We start from the raw sequence: 24,196 nt of genomic DNA, 5'->3' as shown, positions 1-24,196 counted from the left end.
AGTGATCTACATCCTTGAATGTAATGCACATAACCTAACTTTTAGTGTTTCTTATCACCCACAGCCAGAAATGTGATAAAAATAACATAACTCTTTATTGAATGGATGAATTGCTTCTTTTAAAAAAATAGTAAGAACTATCTGTAAATTTAACTGTCAACATTAACCTAATATATATAAATTCACCTACATTTTTCTAAAACAAATACAATTCAGCCTCTCAGTTCCACTTTTAATTCTCTTATTTTCCTTACCATCTTGGAATTTTATTTTTACTCATTGTTGAGTAATAGAATCATCGCACTCTGGGTGATCCCTTCCTTTGCTTTTCATTCTTCCCTGGTTACTCTGTTAATTCTTGTTTATCCCGAAACAATATCTATGCTTAAGAGTAGAGTTATGTCATCAAAAGTAAGTCATCCCATTTTTTTGCACTGTTTTATTACCCTTTATTCAAATGTCTCTTGTGCTAACTTTTAGGATCTCCTTTGTTTGTTTGTTTGTTTGTATTATTTTAAGACATCAGATCATACTGTAGACTAGCTAGGTCTAGACAGCATTTACTCAGGCTGGCTTCAATCTCCTGACAGTCCTCTTGCCTCACTTTACCTAGTACTGGGATTGTAGACATGAGCCACCACACCTGGCTAATATTTGGAATTTCTAGTCATAGGTTGTTTGTGTGGTTTTTGTTTTTTAGTTCTATTACAATATATTTCTGAGGAGCCTTAAAATTCAAGCTAAATGTTCCCAGACAAAAGGATTGCTGAGTTCTGTAATTAAGAGAGGCTTTTAATAATCTATTTCTACATGGAAGCTAGTACTTTAACCCAATGTAAGAATTATTTATCATTTCTCTCACTATATCTCCCAGGACTGTAGAAGATTCCTGCTACAGACACCTTATTGTTTCAATAACCCCTAAATATTTTTAAGGAAAGTCATAGGAAAAAGATGTTTGAGTATTCATGGGATATAGTAAACCATGGTGGTACCTTTAATTCCAGCATTTAAATCCAGATGCAAAGAAAGGCAGCTCTCTCTCAGTTTAGAACCATGCTTGTCTGCATAATGAGAGAGACCCTGTCTTTATAAAAAGAAAAACTTGATAGTGTCAGACAAAAATACAGGGGTTTTTTTTGTTGTTGTTTTTGGTGTTTTGTTTTTTCAAGACAGGGTTTATCTATATAACTTTGGAGCCTATCCTGAACTCATTCTTTAGACCAGGCTGGCTTCGAACTCACAGAGATCCACGTGCCTCTGCCTCCCGAGTGCTGGGATTAAAGGCATGTACCATTCTGTCCAGCTCCCAGTTTTCTTAATGTATATAGTGAGTGTCAATTAACTACTAAGCAAGAAGACTGTCTTGAAACAATTGTGTACAAATCAAAGAGCATTCAGAGCTTAGTTGCAGGAGCAAATCTGAGTCAAGATCAAAACAAAAGTCCCTATAAGAGACGATCAGTTCCCATTTAAAAAGATCATTTACTAGGCTCCTCTAGATGCACAGTAAAGTAATAAGTGTAGGGTAAATCAAGTTTATTGTAGTGAAACCTGAGGAAGGTGTCAGAGTAGAAAGAATTGACTCCTTTTCCCCACAAACATATTGATTCAGCAATCTAGAACCCATTCAAAAGTTCCTGCATCCCAGGAGAAGATGTCACCAGACTCAGTAAAACTAGTGGATTGGTTTTGGTTTTTATTACAGGAATGGTTCCTAGTGTAGCAGCATAAGATGATATAATAAGACTCTGTAGTTCCCAGCTTCCTCCAGAGGAAATAAGAGATTGGTGTGTACACCTAGAGCCTCAGCCTCAAAAGACTGACTTCCATCCATCTTGTTTGTCTTAGAGTTCTTGCAATTCCTAGACAGTGTGGTGCTGCTGGGACTAGTAAATGTCACTGGCCCTGTCCATCACCTTACTCATTACCAGCTAATGAACGAAAGCTCAGCTCTGACTTCCTCCTGCAGGAAAGAATAGATCTTTGCATCCAGCACCTTATCTTCTTAAAGCTTCCCAGAAATATGTTAGTCTTGGTGCCTTGTCCAGCACAGTGTAGCTGCCTGGGGGGATGGAGGGTTATGACATAGACTGATGCATGCCACAGTGCCTTGCTCCTTATCTCAGAGCAAGTACACAAATGCTATCGCTGCCACTCTCTCTGGGGGTGGAGAGTAGTCCTGGCCACCTCCCCAGCTGAGTGGCGGAGGTCCTCTCTGGGAAGGCGTTGGTCGTTCAGGCCCAGGATGATTCCAGTTTCTTTCATGTCTAGAAAACACAACAATCACCAAAAAAAAGTGAAAAAACAAAGATGTTTCAAAGTAACCACATAAATCTTCAGCAATCAGTCCTAAGTAAGGGGACAGGGTTTAGATATATATCTCTAGATATATTAGATAGAGAATATAAAAGTAACTCTTACTAAGATGCTCATTGAGCTCAAGGAAAAAAATTTCATGAAACATAAACTTTGAACAAAGAAAACATTTTTTTAAATTCTGGATATAAATTATGAAACTAAAGGGCACTATACACTAACCTGACAAATTCACTGGAGGAGTTTAGATCAAAGGAAAGAAGAGAATTCAAAGAGAGGAATTAAAAATCTTAATAAATCAAATAGAAATACAGAATCAGGAATTGAAGGTAAGTTATAGAACTAATTCCCGGTAGCAGTTAGAGATAATTTTAAAAAAATAACTACCACAATTTTCAATAACTAGCAAAATTGAAGAATTTTAAGGGAAAAAGAAGGAGCTGGGATTAAAAAAGCAAACAGAGATGTATAAAACATGTTCATTATAGCCAAAAATTTCCCAAATCTACAAAAAGATATGGTATTCCAAGAATAGGAACCATTAAGAACTCCAAATCGGACCAGAAAGAATGTCTCCATGTCACATTATAGTTAAATGCCAAGAGTACAGAACAAAAACAAAATAGTGAAAGCTATAAGAGTGAAATCCCAAGTTGCTCCTACAGACAGACTCATTAGAATTACATCAGACCTCTCTTCTCAGGAGAAACTCTAATCCAAGAAAACATGGGATGATTTATTTCAGTCTCTTAGAGTAAATAACTGCCAACTAAGATTATCATATCCAACATAGTTATTTAAAATCAATGGAGAAATAAAGCCCTTCCAAGATGAACACAACGGAAAGCAACACATGCCAACTAAGGCAGCACTAAGGAATCTATTTAAACTATCCCAAAGCAGAAATGAGGAAAAGAGAATCATGAGACCTAAGAATAATTTTCACAAGGAAAGATGAACAAATAAGAATTAGAAACAAATCCTGCATGTTCAACTCAGAAAAAAAAAATGCAACCCTCTAGGATTAACAACAGCAAAAACCCATTATGTACAGTGTAGACTTCAAGCCAAAACTAATCGGAAAAGGTGAAGATTTCTACATATTGACAAAGGGAACAATCCATAAAGAAAATGTAACTGCCGTTTGTATGTATGCAACAAATATTGGTGTACCTAGTTTCATAAACAAGTATCACTAGATATAAAGGGATGTAATCATCATGGGAAATGTCAGTACCCCATTCAATATCAGTAGGTAGATCATCCAGATGAAAAAGTTAACACAAACTTCAGAGTGAAATTATACAAGGGGCCAAATAGACTTAACAGATATCCCCTAGATTAATAGCTACAGGTGATTGAAAGGAGATTAGAGAAGAATTTGTCTTCCCCAGGGATGAGTACCCTAAATGGTTATCTAATCAAAAGTGCCATTTCTAAAAGAATATTGCATTTACACACACACACATATAACAACAACAATAATAATAAAGAATGAGAGACCATGAATTTGAAAGGGATATACAGGATAGAATATGGGGGGTGGGGAGAGAGAGGCAAGAAATGATGTCATATTTTAATTTTTAAAGACATTATAGAGATGTAAAAGAGTAAAGGAGAAAACAGACTAAGAAATTGCGGGAGTCTGCTGGAGTCCAGCTCTGACCTGCTCCCACCTATTAAAGGGTTCTTGTATGGGGGAGAGAGGAATTAGGAAATATTAGAAAGATAGACCTAGACGTCAAGGAAGAGAGACAGAGACACAGGATAGCTTCAGGAAGGCATGGGTCAATACCCAACAGCCCAGTTCTGTATTCAAAAGGGCTTTTTATAATATACCAAGGGGAGAGGCAAAAGACCTCCCCCTTGCAAGATCAAAGCACACCATGCAGCCAACTGTAGACCCTTCCAAACACCTGGTGAACATGCCCATGGCCAAATCATCCCATTATGCAACCTTGCTAAGTAAAGCAAGTTCAGATTCTCTGACCCTGAGTAAGGTCTCACTAGTAGCCTCTGTGGGCTCCCACAAAAAATTATAATATATGGGGTAAATCTGATTGAAGCACTTTTTATACATTTAGTTGTCATAATGAAACCCATTATTTTATACAAACAATTAATACACATAATGAAAATAAAGCAGAAAAATGCAAATGAGCTGGGCACAGATGAATATTCTTGTAATCATAGCACTCTGGAAGCAGTCAGAAAGATGGAAAGTTTGAGATCAGTCTGAGTTATATAACAAGACTCTGTCAAGTTTTTTTTTAATTGACTTTAAAATAAAATAAATTGGGCCAGAAAGATGACTCAGTGGAAAAGGTAGTGTTGCCAAGACTGAAGACCTGAGTCTAATCCCTGAGACCAATGTGACAGGAGAGAACTGATTCCCACAAGTTAGCTTTTGACCTTAAAGTGCTGTAGCATGTGCCTTCCTCCAATAAATACATGTGATTTTCATTTTTTTAAAAAATAAACCATTTAAATTAGCCATGTTTCTAGAGCTTAATCCCAGTGATAGACATAGGTTTTATCCCACCCATGAACACAGAGATTTGCATTACTTATATCTCAGTCACATCAATATTGTTAGACTATTATAGAAGATTCAACATTCATTCCAAAATCTATAACGTTTTTCAGTTTCCCGCACATGTAGATGAGTAAAAAAATCAGTCAGAGAAAGCCCTCAGACAGGAATTCAGGGTCTGGTAGTTGGAACAGGATCCATGGAAGTAAAGGTAAGAAAGGAAGACCCAAAGGTACATTTTGCCCTGAAAAAAGCGTAATTATCAAGAATCTTACTTTATTTCTTGTTTTGTTTTTTGTTTATATGCTTTATCTCATCTTTGAAAATACAGTTCATAAATGTTCTAATACTGAATGTTTTTGATTTGTTCTTATGGCAGACTAACCAACACTTCCTGAAAACAGTAACTGAACAAAATATGGAGATCGAGAAACTTCGAAAACATCTTAGGTATTTTCAGACATGAATTTAGTTTTTATTATTAATTATATTCATTCGGGGAACTTCCTTCTATTGCCATAGATTTTCCCATCTGTTTTCTTCCTTTCTTTATTAAACCTCTACCACAAACATTCTGTGTATATGAGCATTGGCCATGAGAGGAGACTGAAAGCAGTCACTCAGGAGACAATATGACATGTATGTGGAGGGATAGTAAACCAGTGCTACAGGAGAAAACTAACTCCCCTAGAAAAGTGTTCTACATCTTGTCTTTCCTTGGGCTTCTGCCTGAGGAAAAGGAGCTCCAAAACCTGTTGTTTTTAGCAGATAGTCACAGGAAGTACCAGCAAGGGACTGGGGAACTGAGATTGGGAAGAAAAAGATGTACCTCGTATAGATAGCCATTGACTTCCTGTCCTACTTTGCTTTCTATTTCTATGAAAGAACTTCAAACTAAAAGCAGTTTGGGAAAGAAAGGGTTTGTTTTAAATGCTTGCCCTTCCGTGGCACTGCCCATCACTGAGGGAAGTCAGGGCAGGAACTATTGCAGAGACCATGCAGGTGTGCTCCTTATTGGTTTGCTTCTCATGGCTTGCTCAGCCTGCTTTCTCACATACCTCAGGACCACCTGGTCAGAAGTGGCACTGCCCACAGCAGACTAGATCCTCCCACATCAGTTATTAAACAAGAGAATCCCCCACAGATTTGCCTAAAGGCAATCTAGTAGAGGAAATTCCTGTATTTTCCCTCTTCTCAGATGACTCTTAAATGTATCAAAGTTGATTTAAAAAAAAAAAAACAAACTGTGAGCACATTTTTTTTTTTTAAATTTTTAATTTTCCAGAGCTGAGGACTGAACCCAGGGCCTTGTGCTTGCTAGGCAAGCGCTCTACCACTGAGCTAAATCTCCAACCCCCTGTGAGCATGTTTTTCATCTATGAAACACTATACACCTATTGAGAGGAATATTAGCGCAGCAGAGCTACTTTCAACTTTGAGATGGGATTTGAGGTGGGATTGGGGATGGAGGAATAAAGTTGCTGGGGATCAAACCCAGCACCTTGCAGAGACTAGGCTAGTCCCTGCCACTGAGCTACACACTCAGCCCTAACACTATGTCAAATAAAAAAACAAACAGATTTCAAGACGAGTAATTTTATAGCATCTAGATTTTTCTAATTTTCTATAATATAAATTCAGAATATTCACTAGTAATTATCATTGAAAACTGCTATAATGTAACATCCCCCTTTGATCTCAATTTTATTGACAGATCTTTTGATTAGTTTTGCTAAGGATTACCATTTCTCAGTTTATATTTCCATTTCAAAGAACCCATTCTTTGTTTCATTAATCCTTTGTATTGTTCTTTTAGTTTTCCATTTCATGAATTTAAACTCTGGTATTCATCATTTGTTTCTTTGTGCTGATTTGGAGATAAACTTTTCTAAGACCTTGAGTTTTATTATTAAATCATTTATTAGAGATCTCTAATTTTTTAATGTAGGCATTTGTGGCTACAAAGTTTCCTGTTATGACTGCTTTTTTGTGTTTCCCTCAAGTTCTAGTATGTTGTGCTTTCATTCTCATTCGATGCTAAGAATTTATTTCCTTCCTGATTCCTTTAGTGACTCACTAATCATTCAGAAATGTATACTTTGCAGCTTTGGGGTAGAATAGTTTGTGGGTGTCTATTAAGTCCATTTGATCTATAGTATAGTTTAACTCTGAAGTTTCTTTGTTCATCTGTTTTATCTGGATGATTTAGTTATTGATGAGAATGAAATATTATTGAAGTCACCCATTATTGTTGTTTTGAAGTCTGGGCCTTTATGACCAGTAGTTTTTGATTTAATCATACTGGGTGTGGTAATATTGAGTGCACATATTTTTGCTATACTTGACTCCTTCATTGATATAAATTGGCTATCCTTTTTTGTTTAGTTAGTTTGTTTGTTTTGCCTTCTTTTTGGCAAAGATTTTTAAACAAGCACAACAAAATGAATCAGTAAGCAATTAGGAACAACTTCAAACAATTTAAGTGATAGGGACTGGGGAGATGATTCAATGGATAAGATTTACAAGCATGTGAACCTAAATTCAGATCCCTAGCAGAGATAAAAAAGCTGAGCATAGCCATGCATGGCTACAACACCAATATTGGAGAGGGGAGAAGAGGAAAATTGGCAGGGTTTTTGGCCTTTACCCTATCTGAGAAAATGGGGATCATTGCTTTCTTGAGAAACCAGAAATAAGGAAGAGAGCAGTAGAGGAAAAGATTTGGTGTTCTCCTCTGGCATCTACACATGTGTGCATGTGAATAGGGACAAATATATCTATGTACACACATATGCAAACACATGACATCTTACTCAAAATAAATAAGTAAAATTGCAGAAATAGAAATTTGCACTGATAGATTAAGACATATCAGCAGTAGATGGCCAGGTACCAGGCCAAATTCCAGGAGTCCACTTGATAGAGAGGAAGGATTCTGTGAGCAAGGGACATCGAGATCATGATGGGAAAATGTACAGAGATAGCCAGCCACAGTAGTGGAAACCCATGGACTGTGGACCAATAGCTGTGGAGCCCCCATGGGACTGGACTAGGCCAGCTGGACAGGCAAGACAGTTACTTAGCTTGAACTGTTTAGGGGGCCCCCTGGCAGTGGGATCAAGAGCCATCCATAGTGCATGAGCAGGCTTTTTGGAGCCCAGTGCCTATGGTGGGACACCTTGCACAGCCTTGGTGCAGCGGGGTGGGGCTTGAACCCACCTCAACTGAATATACCAGGCTCTGCTGACACCCCATGGGAGGCCTTGCCTTGAAGGAGGTAGGAATAAGGGGGTGGGTTGGGGGGGTAAGGCTGGGGAGCAGGAGGAGAGGGGGATCTGTGGTTGGTATGTAAAATGAATAGAAAATTTCTTAATAAAAAAAATCTCAAATAAAGTCTCAGCAAAGATATAGAAAATCTAAAAACAAAACAAAATTGAGAACTACTACACAAGAATGAGAAACTTCAATTATTATTATTATTATTATTATTATTTTTGGTTTTTCGAGACAGGGTTTCTCTGTGTAGCTTTGTGCCTTTCTGGGAAGTCACTTGGTAGCCCAGGCTGGCCTCGAACTCACAGACATCCGCCTGGCTCTGCCTCCCGAGTTCTGGAATTAAAGGCGTGCGCCACCACCACCCGGCTGAAACTTCAATTATTTAGTGAGAATATTTTCCCACATCTTTATATTTCAAATTAATGTAAGTTAGAATAAATTATTTAGAGAGAGTGAGAGTGTGTGTGTGTATGTGTGTGTGTGTGTGTGTGTGTGTGTGTATGAATGAGAGAGACAGAAAGAGACTGAAAGAGGTATGGTAATCTAGTTTCTCCTTGATAAATAGTAAGACAATTACCAAGATTATTATATAGAAAAAAAAATCTTACTGTGTGAGATTGATCAAACAAAACATATTCATGGAAATGTAGTATATCAGAATTAACATTATGAGTTTGTAGGGAATCATCATGTTGGGAATAGTTCCATCTATAAGAAAGTTTTAAAAGAGTTTTCCTTTCCACAATTATTTTTTATAAAGGCTTATGGGCTTAATATCTAAATTAAAAAGCAAGACTTCACAGAGTTTTTAATAATAAAATCTAAAGATTTTGCTAGGAAAATATTTCTGTTTTTAATTTTATACTTAAATTCATTTTAAGTGGTACATTAAAACATGAATAGTGTACTATTCATGGAGTAATGTTTCTTATTTTAAGTCATAGATACATTGTAAGAAAATATTTCTTATTTTAAGTCATAGATACATTGTAAGAAAATACATTTTAGGTATAGAGATATGTATCCATATTTAGTATGTATAGTACAAGAACAAAGTATGTATTACATATATTTATTTGTTTCTAAAATAAAAACGTTTCCAGCAGTTATAATCCCTAACTTAGTTGGTCCTTGTTTCTGTGGATGGTGGCTATTTGTAGAAGTTGGGAACTGCAGGCTGCTGTTTAACTTCAGCACAGTGGCTATGTCTTAGGCTACTATTTTAGCCAGCAGTTAAGTCTGTGCAGTTAAGGACCTGCTTCTCTGGTAGAGGCCTGCGACCAGGCCACAGTCTGGCGGGAATTCTGTTCCTGCAGGCACTGGCCCTGTTGCTGCCACTAAAGGTGGCTTTAACTAAATCTCTGTTGTTCTATTTATAAATAAGGTTGGAGATTCTGCCGGGCAGTGGTGGCACATGCCTTTAATCCCAGTACTGGGGAGGCAGAAGCAGGCGGATCTCTGTGAGTTCGAAGCCAGCCTGGTCTCCAAAGTGAGTTCCAGGAAATGCACAAAGCTACACAGAGAAACCCTGTCTCGAAAAACAAAACAAAACAAAACAAACAAAAGATTAGAGATTCGAAGGCTGGGGTGAAAACCTGCTAGCTCAGAGAAGAGACATAGCAGTAGCATCTAGCTAACCTTGTCTCTTTGTGTCTTCCAAAGAGAGCATCCTTTCATGCTATTCCAAATCCCTCCCGACTACTTCTGTGCATTAATCTATCTTTCTCGATGCCCTCTGACGCCCTATAATTACTTTCTGTCAGCTAGTTGCTAACTCGGCCTACTGACCCAAGGTTAATTTTATTTAATTAATGCAAATGCAAACCTGGGCTTCACAGTGCAATCCAATATCCACCAACAGCAGGCAGCCTACTTGTTCATTACCAAGGGAATGTGGTAATTACATGTATAGAAAACTAGGCATCGCCGGGCAGTGGTAATGCACTCCTTTAATCCCAGTACTAGGGAGGCAGAGGCAGGCAGATCTTTATGAGTTCGAGGCCAGCCTGCTCTCCAAAGCGAGTTCCAGGAAAGGCGCAAAACTACACAGAAACCCTGTCTCGAAAAACCAAAAAAAAAAAAAAAAAAAAAAGAAAGAAAGAAAAGAAAACTAGGCATCAACAACAAGCATTGGAGTATTTCATATAAATCAATAATTGAATGCTAAAACATAGATCAAAAATGTTTACATTACACAAATAGGGATCTTTAGTATAAAAACGTGCTAACAACATATATCACAATTTGACATGAACTTAAAAACAAAGAAAAGGAACCACCAAACACAACTGAAAGCTTTGTCATGACGGTTGAAAACAATGAGTCATCTAACAGTGTGCTTAACTCTGAATTCAAGGCTCAGAAAAGATTGCAAGGAAAAACATCTGTAGCATAGTAGGATGACTTAGAATGCAAAGACAGATCCTGGAAGAAAGATGAGTGAGGAAATAATGACCTGCAGTCATGTACTAAGAAATAAAAGTGGATATGGAAGATCCCATGTTGAAAGGTAAAATGGGAGAACTAGGGACTAGAGGTTAAGGTAAATTATTACAAGTTGGACTGGCAGACAGCATCTTAATAGCTTTTTTTTTTTTTTTTTTTTCAATTTCTTAATGTTATAAAGAAACGAAGCCAAACAATGCTTGAACTGTCTCACCCGGGGTTTCCCAACAGACTCAAGGAAGAGCCAAGTTGGAGCTCATAATCTTTTCATTGCTAATCTTAGTGAGCTGCTAAGCCTGGCTCTCAGACAGTATTCACAGCCGTAAAGAATCAAGCATGAGAGTTGATTGGAAAAGAAAGGATGATGAGTGGGTATGTTGATTTTTGACATCTGTGTGGAAGATTCATTTGATTTTTGGACATTTGGTGTAAAGACTATAACTTGAGATTAAATGAGTTGAGAATGATAATGCTAGTTGTAGTACTCTGAAGCCTAAAAGGTCTTGAATGTTGCACTGCCCAATTTTGCCATAATATTTACCAGTGGTATTCTATAGCTCAACATTAACCAGTTGAGAGTTGTATACATAAAACTGTGCCTGCTTTTCCTGCCACGGATTTGAAGGAACATAAGGATAAGCAGATGCTTCTTTGAGGCAAAGGATGTTGCTTTCAAGTTTGACAGATTCTGAATGATGGGCATATTGACATTACCAAAATTCAGTTTTGAAATGCTCTATATTACCATGCCAAGAAAAAGTAAATTAGAAATTCTTTAAACACATTTGTACTTACACTGAAACATAGCTTCATTTGTTGTCTGATAATATGATTCCAAAAACTAAAATCATATGAATGTATAATTAAAGCTTCTTTTGTTTTCCTTTTTGAGAGTTTTGGTGATACTCTGCCATAGCAAATGAAACTGTTCAGTGTGTTTTCTTACAACCTCTATTCACCTGGCCCTCCTTAACCCTGTAGTGTAAAGTGCCCCAAGTGTCACTTTGCTGTTTCTCAAAAACCTCTTGCTTTCTTCTCTGTGCCTTTTGATCATTACTCTATTTCTCAGAAAATTTGTACTCTGGCTACACTTGGCTTTCTCCAGGAAGGTGTTCTCCTTCATTACACCACAGTGTTACCCTTTTATCCTTGCAGATCTACTTAGCACTCACTCATTTAATTGAAATTTTATGTTATTTCTCTGTAGGTGCTTTTTCATTTCATTATATTTGCTTATAATACATATCCAGCATAGTAGGCTCAAATTCTGCATCTTGGATATGTTTTTGAAAGAAAGAGAGCCAAGTGTGGTGGCACACACCTTTAATTGCAGCACTGGGGAGGCAGACAAGCAGATCTCTGCATTTGAGACCAGCCTAGACTACATAGTAAGTTCTAACAGTGAGACCTTATCTTAATATATATATATATATTGTCATTTGAGTGTATCTTTTAGGAATGATGAGTTTTATCAGTGTAAAAGGATTTGCTCTAAAGATGGCCCGAAACACTGGCATACAGGTTCATATTAACCTCTCAAACATAACAAAAATTGTTCAGAAAATTGAAATGAGGAATGGTCTGATGTCAGATCATGGAAGACTTGATGCCATTCTGGGTAGTTACTGGCATGAAATGATATGATCTAGTTTTATTTTTGAAAGAATATTTTTATAACAATGGGTTGATATATTGCATACCCTAATAAACTGATCTGGGGATCAGAGGACAGAGCCAGACACTAGAGAGACATAGAGGCCAAACAGTGGTGGTACATACCTTAAATCATATTACTTGGGAGGCAGAGATATGTCTGGATTTCTGTGAGCTCAAGGCCGCACTGGGAACAGAGCCAAACGTGGTGGCACACACCTTTAATCCCAGCACTTGGGATCTCCTGTCTTTGCTTGGGAAGCACACATGCCTTTAATCCCAGGAAGTGACATGGCTGGGCAGAGAACGGTATATAATGTGTGAGGAGACAGGAGCTAAGCAGCAGTTCAACTGAGATGCTCAGAGTGAAGACTCAGAGGCTTTCAGTCTGAGGAGTCATGGAAACAGGATTGGCTGAGGTGTTGGTGAGGTGAGGGTGGCTGTGGCTTGTTCTGCTTCTCTGATCTTTCGGCGTTTATGCCAATATCTGGCTTGGGTTTTTTTCTATTAATAAGACCTTTTAAGAATTGTGTTACAACATAAACTTTTTTTTTCTTTATTAAGAAATTTTTTATTCATTTTACATACCAACCACAGATCTCTTTCTCTTCCTTCCTCCAGTCCCCCCCCCCACCCACCCTTCATTCCCTCCTCCAAAAAGGTAAAGCCTCCCAAGGGGAGTCAGCAAAGCCTGGTACGTTCAGTTGAGTCAGGTCCAAGCCCCTACACCTGCGTCAAGGCTGAACAAGGCATCCCACAATAGGCACGGGGCTCCAAAAAGCCAGCTCATGCACCAGGAATAGATCCTGATCCTACTGCCAGGGGCCCCTTAGGCAGACCAAGCTACACACATTGATTCTTTGGGAATTTCACATCATGAACCCCAATCCTGCTCACCTCCCAGCCCCTCCATATCTGCCCATCACCCCTGCAGCACCCCCCCAAAGAAACCTCCCCCCAAAGTTAATTCAGAACAAACAAAAATCACCTCAATCCTCCATCTCCCCTCCTCTCCAACACCTCTTCATTCTTGCTAGTGGCATTGGTAGCTGTGGTGTCGCGTAGTATATCCTTATGTCCAATCAGCTCCACCTTCCAATGTTCATTGCAGTGAGTCATTGCCCTGGTTCAAGGCCTGTGTGTGGTCTCTGGCACACCACCATCAATGGAACCTCACCAAAACTCCTCTCTGATATCCTGCTGTTGCCCTGAATCATGGAGATCCTGTGGCTATCGTTCTGCACAATCAACCCGTTCATGCATGTTAGGTAGGGTAGATGTTAGGGTGGACCAACCCAAGGCCCAGGAGGTGGGTCTGGGTAGTAGCTGAGCTGGTCAGTCCTGGCTGCTGGGACTGCCCTCCCTCTGGCAAGGGGTAGAGCCAGCTCTCCCATGCCTGTGGTGAGGGGTGCAGCCATCTCCCCTAATGCTGGGGGGTGGGGGCAGCTCTCCTGCTGCAGCATCCAGAAAGGAGCAGGGCCAGTGTAGGGCGAGGCCAGCTTAGCATGGTCCACAGATTTCAACATGCATAGTTCCTAGGGCCCCTGTAGTAACACAAGCTGCGGACACCAACTTAGACCCTTGCTGCTTCAGGGCCATAGAACCCAGACATGGCCCTAGATAGCAGCTCAGGCCTGGATGTCACCATAGCCCCATGTGGCAGCATAAACCATCCAGTTCAGCATAGTCTCAGCAGTAGCATGGCCCTTGGACACCAACATGGACTCAGATGGCTGACCAGACCCTGGGCGTTCACATGGCCTTCAGTGGTTACTGAAACCACACATCAACATAGATCTTAGCTGCTGTAGGGCCATGGACCCAGATATGGCGCTTGGCAGCAGCTCAGGTACAGATGTCATCATCCCTGGGTGACAGCACATACTACTCAGATCAGCATGGTCCACAGCAGGAGTACAACCCATGGACACCAAATGGTCACAGGTAGTAGCCCAGACCCTGGGCATCCTTGTAGCGTTTGGTGGCAACATGGGTCATGGATGTCAACACAGACTCCGCCTGTAGCAGTATCTGGACCCAGAAGTGGCCTTTGACAGCAGCCCTAGGCTCTGGCATTACCTTGGCCCCAGGTGAAGAGCAGGCCACCTACCTTAGCCTGTTCGTCACTACCTTCGCTTCTTCAGTTATGCCTCTTTCCACAGCACATCAATTGTTCTGTTTCTCTGTCTCCCATTTCTCCACCATATATTTGCTCTTCATAATGGCACCTACCCACCCAGTGTCCCAAGGTGCCAGATGGGCCTATGGATGTCTTCTTTAGCTAGTCTGGACTGTGAGAACCCAGTCTGGCCTGTGGGTGTCTTTGAAAGAACAAGAAAAACAAAAGGGGGTAAGAATTAAAACAATTTTAAGTAACTTTATTTAAAATAATTTTAAGTAACTGTAGATTTGATATGGTGTTAAGATACGTGCCCTACGTCTGGTCTCCAGATAATATATATATATTTTTAATTAATTTTAGCCACTCATTGACATACATTGATAATATTTTTACATAAGGATTGTATAACTTGCTAATCAGTATTGACTGAGAATTGGGAGCGGGGTATGTAATTCAGTGATACGGTACTTATTTGACAAATGCAAAACCTTGAGTTTACTCCTTTGTACTAGTCCCAAAAATTATTGTAGATTTAACTATGTAACATGATCACTGAAGCCAGCAAAAGTTCTGTAAGTTTATGGGTGATGTGACGTGATCCCCTCACATTGGTTGGCCATCTCATCCTTGACTTCTTCAGTAGTTCCTGAGAGAGGGATACCATTACGTTTTTCTTAACTCAGAGTTCTCTAGATTATCACCATCCCAGGGGCTCCGAGATACTTAAACCACAGTGGGCTGTGAGCTGAGCTTATTGTTTTATCTTGCAAGCCTTTTTTCTGTTTGTAAGTGGTGCCATCCAGCTGCTAGTTCAGAAAAGCAGGAGACATCGTACTTTGTTCTGCCTCTCAACCCTAAAGTGTCTCACTTTCTTGTCACTATTGTCACTGCCCTTGCTGAGCCTCTCCCACGTAAGCTTTCCATCCCACCGCCCCCTCGTGTTCTTTACTTAAAATATGTTTTTTCATTTTTTTATTTAAGAAATTTTTTATTCATTTTACATACCAAGCGCAGATCCCCCTCTCATCCCTCTCCCCCCCCCAGCTTTCCTCCCCTATCCCCTCCTCCAAAAGGGTAAGGGCTCCCATGGGGAGTCAACAAAGCCCCTTCATGTCAATGACTGCCCAGAATGACAGTCTTCTATGGTCTGACCCTAGGCCATTCCTCACTTCAACTTTCTAAACTATTTTCACTTTTCCAAACAAACCATGTTGTAGCTTGTTTTGCTCAAATTATTCAGATTGTCTAAAATTCCTTCCTTTAACAAATGTCATCCCAATTTAAAAGTTCAGCTCAAATGTCATGTTAATTTTAGATAACCTTTTTTTTTGTTTTTGTTTTTGTTTTTTGAGACAGAGTTTCTCTAGTTTTGGTGCCTGCCCTTGGATCTTGCTCTGTAGACCAGACTGGCCTCGAACTCACAGAGATCTGCGTGGCTCTACCTTCTGAGAGCTGAGATTAAAGGCATGCACCGCTGCTGCCCGGCTAGATAACCTTTTCTAAATCTTTTTCTTTCTATCCCTTCAAAGCCCAACATGCTTCTTCTATAGTACAGTTGAAGACCACATGCTGGTCTGTTATAGTATTATTAACACTTTATTATATGTAACTTAGTACATTTTTATCTCACTAACCTGTAGGATCCATGAAAGATGATAAGAAAATATTGAGTTATTAACTTACCAAATTAAATAACTTACTTGTCCTTTATTAAAAGGATAAAATAAATTATATGGGTTTTCTGTTCATGTCCCTTGCTCTTCAAACTTTCAGAGACACAACTGCTTTCTTAGTCTTTTATTATTCAGAAAATTTTTGTATTATATTCTTTATTTAGCTACTCAGGAATGGTGTGACAGCTTAGTCCTGTGATTTCCAAATGAGCACACCTGATCAAACATTTTGATATAGTAAACAGAAGCATTGTACCGTTCAAATCAGAAGACATTCTGTGTTTTCTATTACAGATCCAGCCTTTAAGCTATATTGCCCTTTCTGTCTGTTTTATTATCAATAATCTCAAAACTTCAGTGAGTGATAAAGACAGAATGTTTAGTGCTGTCAATATTTAAATAAAATCCCAGACATTTTAAAACTGATCATGAAATTATTTAAGTAAATGGTTTTATTGAAGAACATAAGAACTGATGTTATACAAATGCAGTTCTTGATTTTATGCTATCATAGTGAATGTAATATATAAATTATGTAAATTGAAGTTTATGTATATTCATTGTGTTCATTTCAAGACATTTTTATAAATGCATACTTTTTTCTCCAAAAGTGTGTTGCCAGTAACTTTTATATTCTGCTTATTTTTAAAATGTACTTTTGCCAGGTAATGGTTTTATTTTAACTGAGATAACAGATTTTTCTCAGATGTTTCATGTTTCAATTTGAATAATATTGTGTCTTCTATTATAAAATGCTGTGGAAATCTGGAATTCATGTACTACTAGTTTTGATTCATGGTGTCTCTTGGAATCTCTCCCATGTGAGAAATGGCCTTGAGCAGATGTGCTTAGTCATAGAATTGCCAGACAGTTCCTTATGTGTTGGCAGCTATCTTTCTGAGCATAGAAAACGAAAACAGGTTCCAGGATGAGGATAGGGTTTTCCTGTCATTTTTCTGTCTCTTTACAATGTTTAGCCTTAATGTTATCTAAGGGATGATTTTATTATACATTATTTTTAAATTTTTGTTTTTCTTACTCTTTGAGGAACAAAGAATATCCTGTTTTACTTGTAGAGCACATGGGTCATGAGTATAGCTTAGCAACAACTATTTAATATTAAGATTTCTTATTTCAGGAGTAGGACAGAGGTCAAACAAAACTCTATAACATTGTCCAGAAGTTGTGCAGCTACTAATAGATGACTGTAAGAATGTTTTACTGATATTTATAAGAGTCTTTGGCAAATATTCTGCACTTTTGCACCTCTTTAGATTGTGCTTTGCTGTGGTATGCTGTGTGAGAATCGTAGACTGTGTGCTCAGCCCTACTTTTACATTCTGTTCCTGCATTGCCTTAGTCCATTCAGCTATTTAACAAAATACTGTAGAGTGAAATAGATTGGAAACACCATAAAGTTATTTCTTTTTAGATCAAGAAGATGACAAGGCCAAGATCAAGACACCAGCAGGTTCCATGTCCAGTGAGGGCTCTGATTTACAAATTACACCTTCTTGGTGTTCTTGACATGGTGAAAGTGGCAAGCAGCTTCCCTCGTGCCTCTTACTTGGTTGCTGATCCCATTTTTTGAGGGCTCCACAATCATAATATCATCACCTCCCCAAACATCCTACCTCCTAATACCATCACATGAGACTCTCTGAGGGTTATACTTTCCCAGGATTTTAGCATATGGGTTGTGGAAGGACAAGTGTATTCAAACTAGCAGCTGTGTACTGATGGAGGGTTTTGACAGCTTGCTATGTGCATGAAGTTCAGCTTCCTCATCTCTAGGAGAGCTCAAATGCCTTCCTCTCCAGTGTACAGTGGGCTCTAACACTGTCTTAGAGCACATCATTCTCCTTTAGCATCCAGTCTGTCTACGTAGGAAAGTATCTTCTCATATCATTTCTATATACTATGCCTTGTATGCTTAAGATTTAGTTCCCTTTTACAGGCTTCTTTTGAATCCTCCTAGGTCAGAACTTACTGACAGTTGCTCAGGTTATATTTTTCCTCTTCTATCCTCTGAAATTGCCTTGAAGAATCTGTTTATTTTACTTACTGTGGAATTTCCTCTTCTGTTTTGTGTTTGTTTCTGATTTTCTTCTTTGCAGCCACTTATTGGTCTCCTTTGTCTTCCTGATTTCCTTACCCAATCCACTGAAAATTGATATCTTAAGTGTCTATCCCTTTTATTCAGTCTCCTCCTTTCCTTAAGTCTACACTACCTAAGTTCATTAATATCAGTCAATAATAATGTTTCCCAAATACATATTTAGCATTTATCTGCTTTATTGACCTCAAAATTGACTAGGTCAGTGGTTTATTTGGGTTTTTTATTGTTTTGTTTTGCCAGGTCTTGCTCTGTAGCCCCAAGTTGACCTAGAACTCATTAAGTAGTCCAGGGTGACTAGCATCAAATTTGTTATCTTCCAGTGTCAGCTTCCTGTGTGCTGGTATTATATGCATGTACCACCTTACCTAGCTAATAACAGATACTCTGCTTCTTTGATCTTAGTTTAGGGGGCTGAGGAGATTGGTCAGTTAGTAAAGTCTTCCCATGCAAGCATGAGAACAACCTGAATTCGATCCCTGAAACCCTTATAAAACAGCTAGGCAGGGGTGCTACACACCCATGATCAAAGTGCTGGGAAAATAGAGACAGGTGGATCCTGAGGCTCACTGGCCAGCCAGTCCAGCCTAATAGGAGAGATCCAATACTTCCATAGTAGTAGATCTGCTTTAAAGAAATTGTGTGTGTGTTTGTGTTTTCTTGAGGCTTCCACAAATCATTACTCTACTATTGTCTATACATGAACATTGAATGAGTAAAACCTGAAGACACAGTGCTGCTTATAGCTGATGTTTTCATCTTCTCTTTTGCACTGATTGATGGTGCTCTTACTTGTCTCTAAAAGGGTTAAAAATTAATAAAGTGTGGTCACTGCATTTGAGTTGTATTCCATCTTCTATGAATTCATATTCCACAAGGAAGAATCCATGTAGTAGTAATTGTAATGCAGTGTGATCTATTAATGTACAAAGAATTAGTATTATAAGGACTGCTGTTGTGGATATCGCTCTGTATAAATAAAATGATGATTGGCCAGTAACCAGGCAGGAAGTATAGGTGGAACAAGCAGAGAGAATTCTGGGAAGTGGAAGGCTGAGGCAGAGAGATGCTTCCAGCTGCCGCCATTAGTACCAACATGTGAGATACTGGTAAGCTATGAGCCATGTGGCAAGGTATAGATTTATAGAAATGGGTTAATTTAAGATATAAGAACTAGATAACAAGAAGCCTGCTGTGGCCATACAGTTTGTAAGCATTATAGGTCTTTGTGTGTTTACTCGGTTGGGTCTGAGCACCTGGGGGACTGGCAGGTGAGAGAGATTTGTCCTGACTGTGGGCCAGGCAGGACTGGAGAAAACTCCAGCTACAAACTGCAAATTGGGATATTGTGTAGACAAAACCAATGAGGACTTGACAAGGAAAAACTTGTAATTTGACAGATGTTGAAAAATTAGGAAAAGAGGGAGGGACTTGTACAATAAAAATGGAAAAATGAAGAGTGTGTTCAGGAAACACATGATTTGTATGTTCTCTGTTAAAGGTTTAACAGAGAACATGGGAGGAACTGGCAGGAGATGAGATTTTGGAATTGACTGGTATTGACCTTTTTTTCCATATACAATAGTATAGAGTTTCATTCAAAAATAATGAAAATAAAACTTTCTATTTTGACTGAGAAATCTAGAAATAAATTTTAAGGTGGAATTTTAAGCCTGAAGCTGGGCCTGGTGCCACCTTCCTTTAATTTCAACACTTGGGGGTAGGCTCATTTTTCAGGCCAAGAGAGGTTGAGGGAATCAGTCCTTGGAAGTGATAAGGGTGCTCAAGTTTGGGCCATAAAAACAGAACTATGAACTTGACATACAGTTTAGAAGTTGACTGTTTAAAATCAGATCAAAATAAGGAAAAGCTCTATTACTAAGAGAATTGTTGTTCTGAAGGCAGTTAGTCGGATGGCTTTCATCCTAGTAGTAACAGCACTGGACTCATGATGCCAGTACTCGAATGCTAAGACTCTCCCAACAGATTGAAATGCTTTCAATCTCACATTTGATTAGAGTTTACTAGACACTTTAATGTACCTTACTTTCACTTGTTCAGCAACCCATGAAACAAATAGAAAAAGCAGCATTATAATCTTTCTGAAGGTAAGAAAACCAAGTTGCTGTGTGTATTCAGATTTTACCCAAGTTTATAATCACTGCTCCAGGGACTGATAGATTTCAAGCTTTAATTTCATTCTCACAGAGGCCAATCAGAAGTATTTTTCTAATTATATAAATTGAAAAAAGTATAAACATAGTTAAATTCTTACTATACTGAAAATTCTTGTTTAAAGATGGTCAAATTTTTCTTCATTAAAAACATTGGATTGCTTGTACATTAAATGTAATTTGTTCAAATAAAGTATTCCTCTTTATACCCTCTATAATTAGCTATATTTTCCTATTTGCTTTTACATGTATTTTACTAGCAATAAGAAAATCATTCAGAATTTACCTTTGGGATTTATTTTTAGTTACATAGACAGTAGTAATGATTTTACTAAATTTAGATTATGAACTTTCCATTCATTATGGTCTCCTAACATAACACATGAATTTGCTTTTTTTTCAGGCAAGCCAAGTTGGATCTGAGAGTTGCAGTAACGAAAGTGGAAGAGCTAACTAAAGTGACTGAAGGTCTTCAAGAACAGATGCTGAAGAAGGTATAGTGTTGGCAACCACTTAGTGAAGACTGTTTCCATCGACTTAGTGGATTAAAACATCATAGTCAGTATAAACATATCGTTAAAATGCAGTTTACAGTCAAGTTTTGCTTAACTTGTTCTATGCAGAGGGAAAAAATCTAATACCATAGTTTATATTGTTTATTCAAGTTTTTATTGTCATAATAGGCTTATTCTTTCTGTAAACAATGGGGGATTTTAGAAAGGTATTAAGGAGATGTCAGGCTTGAGATTTAGATGATGTTATTATTAGAAATTCTAGTTATGATAGCTACTATCTGTATGACTATCCTTTGCTACAGAATGGGTTTAAGACCAGCCTATACTACTGTGTAAGACTGTCACAAAAAAAGAAGACTGCTCAAGGAATTATTCCTTTTTAAAATTTGTTTTTAAATTAGAGTAAAATAAAGTCTAAGTGAAGGAAAAGGTAAAGAATTTTGATTGAGAGCAAGAAAACAATTTCAAAATAAAAATTCTAGAGCTTTTACAGGAACTGTAAAAAAGTTCACTGGATTGTAGATCTAACAGTCTTATTAAATAAGAAACATAGAGCCAAATGCAGAGTTAAAAGCCCAAGAGGTCAGAGCAGTAGCTAGGAGCTGAGACTAAAACCGCCTTCTTACCCATCGCTGCCGCGGCCATCCTTCCCCTCAGAAAGAGACCTACTTCCTGTGTATCTGTCTTTTTATTGACTTTCTGTCCTGCCTTCTCATTGGTTGTAAACCCAACCACATGACCTCCTCGTCACTGCCTGTCTGTACAGACCTCCAGGTCTTCTATGGTTGGTATTGACATTAAAGGTGTGTGTCTCCATGCTGGTGGTGTCCTTGAACACACAGAGATCTGCCTGTCATGGGATCGGGGATTGAGTGTGTGTGCTACCACTGCCAGACTTCTGCTATGGCTTGCTATTAGCTCTGACCCCTAGGCAACTTTATTTACTAATATACAGATAAAATCACATTTTAGCACAAATAATATATCACCATACAAGATAGGCCCAAAACTAGATTAAAACCTTAGGATAGGCAAGGAAGTTCAACAGAGAACATTAAAAATTGCTTTGTCCAAGAAGTAGTTTCAAATATTTAAGAGTTTTGTGGACTAGTATGAACCAGTCCAACATAAGTGCAGTTGGAGTTCCAGAAAGGAGGGAGAAGGGCAGAAAACAACCTGAAGTTAGGAGAAAACATTAGCCAGAATATTAATGACCCTAAAGTGGATAAACAAACAAAACCATCTCTATGGAATCATCATTACACTGATAGACAGCCTTAAAGAAAAGATATTGAATGCAGGAACAGACTGGTGACCTGGAGAGAGGAAGGATGATAGGAATCATGGCTAAGTTCTCCACAAGAAGCTGTGAAGGCAGAAAACATTTCCAACGTATGAAAAGTGCTGAGGGAGAGAACAGCTCTCAACAGGCTCTATATTCAGTGAAGCTGCATTTCAAACATGAAAGCGGTGGTGGCACACACCTTTAATCCCAGCACTTGGGAGGCAGAGGCAGGCAGATCTGAATGAGTTCGAGGCCAGCCTGGTCTATAGAGTGAGTTCCAGGACAGCTAGGACTGTTACATAGAGAAACCTTGTCTTGGGGGAAAAAAAAAGAAAGAAAAAAAAAATGAAAGTAAGACATTCCAAATAAATAAACGGAATTTGTACTCAGAAGACTTGAATTTCAAAACATTCTGAAGGAAGTTTATTTATTGTTTGGTTGGTTTGGTTTCTTGGGTTAGGATCTCCTAGAACTCAGACTGTGCTCAGGCTGCTTACAGTGTCTCACTGGAGTCTGAGCTCCTGATACTCCCATCTGAAAACTCCAAAGGCTGGGATTACAGGCATGTTTCTCCATACCTGCTGCTTTTATTTCACCTGAGATGTTTGTGAGGCCAAAGGAAATGGTAGTAGGTAACAACTCAGATATAGGAAATAAACCACAACAAATAGTAAATCCAAAATAGTACATCTAACTACTGCTGGGAACAATTAATTTTAAAAGAATCTATTAAGCTAGGCATGGTAGAGCACACCTGTAATCCTACACTTGGGAAACAGAAGCAGGAAGACTGCCCCAAACTGATGGCCTGCCTGGTCTACACAGTGAGTTCCAGACTAGCCACACAATATAGGAGAAGTCTGTCTGAGCAAAAACACTTTTTCAAAGATACCGTTAAGAACAATGGATCAATAAAAATGATATCGACAAAAGTGTATATACTATAAAGGAAGGCAAACAAGGATGGGCAAGAAGTTTTTCTAGAAAGATGACTTAAATAAAACCTGTTGATAGTTCAAAGCATCACTCTGTCAGGAATGCCCTGTGATACTTTGATAGATCATGAGAAATAGTTAAGAACATATTATAACAGCAGAGTGACCACAAAGGAACCTTCGCCTTGTTTTGCTGGATGTGCAGTGGAAACATTGTGAAACATTGCCAGAAATGTACTTGCAGTAACTCTTTTGATTGTATAATGTGATAGTGATAAAGTTTGCCCCCAAACTCTTTGTACTATATGTGTTTACTTAACAAAGTCTATCATCTTTAAGCTTACACATGAGAATTCTAGTAACATAACTTTGTAGTCCACTGTGTTCATCATGCTGTAAAATGGTGCTTGTTTGTTGCATTATCAGATGCTTCAAGTAAGCTTCGGGTTCTTTACTTTCTAGGAGGAAGATATTATGTCTGCCCAGGGAAAAGAAGAAGCATCGGATAGACGAGTACAGCAGTTGCAGTCAAGTATAAAACAGTTAGAGTCAAGGTAATGCCTCTAACTGTGTTTCTACGCTTCATATATGTGCTACACAGCAGAGTTTCAGTTATATTTATTAGAATAGCTATTTTATAAATTCCAAATCAAAACTATAACCATGGGCTTAAAGTCTGAACATTTTTTTTTTAAATATAGTATTGTAATACTTTGAACATAAGTTTAAAAATCATTTAGTTGGGCCTGATGGCTCACACTTTTAATCCTAGCTCTCAAGAGGTAGAGACAAGAGGATCTCTGTTAGTTTGAGGGTAGCTTGGTATACATAGTGACTCCCAGAATAGCTGGTATGTAGACTCTCAAAAAGAAAAAAAAAATTATTTATGTAATGCATCTAGCACTAGACACTCAAGTATTGATTCTTGTCACACTTTTGAAAGAGAACACAGTTGTACCAAATTCAATCTAATACTTTTTTTGAAACAAAATAAACTTTTGGTTATAATGCCATTTGTGTTAGTATGGTTAGAGCTCCTATCTATAAAATCTGGCTCTGGGTCTGAGCACTGACCCACATTAAAAAATATATATAATATGTAAATGGAAAGATATGTGTGTGTGTGTGTGTGTGTGTGTGTGTGTGTGTG

At 38.4% G+C, this 24,196-nt stretch overlaps 1 protein-coding gene across 5 annotated transcripts in view; it reads left to right on the top strand.

Annotated features, from left to right (window-relative positions):
* Window positions 1–24,196, top strand: part of Sclt1 (sodium channel and clathrin linker 1) — a 111,343-nt gene that overhangs the window by 32,195 nt on the left and 54,952 nt on the right. For all 5 annotated transcript variants that reach the window (XM_028895053.2, XM_028895054.2, XM_028895055.2 and 2 more), the window contains 3 exons: window positions 5,232–5,302; window positions 20,715–20,805; window positions 23,509–23,600. In XM_028895053.2, coding sequence (XP_028750886.1) covers window positions 5,232–5,302; window positions 20,715–20,805; window positions 23,509–23,600 — 254 coding nt within the window. The remainder of the gene's footprint in view (window positions 1–5,231; window positions 5,303–20,714; window positions 20,806–23,508; window positions 23,601–24,196) is intronic.

Source organism: Peromyscus leucopus, chromosome 6 (assembly GCF_004664715.2).
Source record: "Peromyscus leucopus breed LL Stock chromosome 6, UCI_PerLeu_2.1, whole genome shotgun sequence".
NCBI lineage: Eukaryota > Metazoa > Chordata > Mammalia > Rodentia > Cricetidae > Peromyscus > Peromyscus leucopus.
The sequence above is the reverse complement of the archived record's forward strand: the minus strand, read 5'-3'. Positions and strand labels throughout refer to the sequence as shown.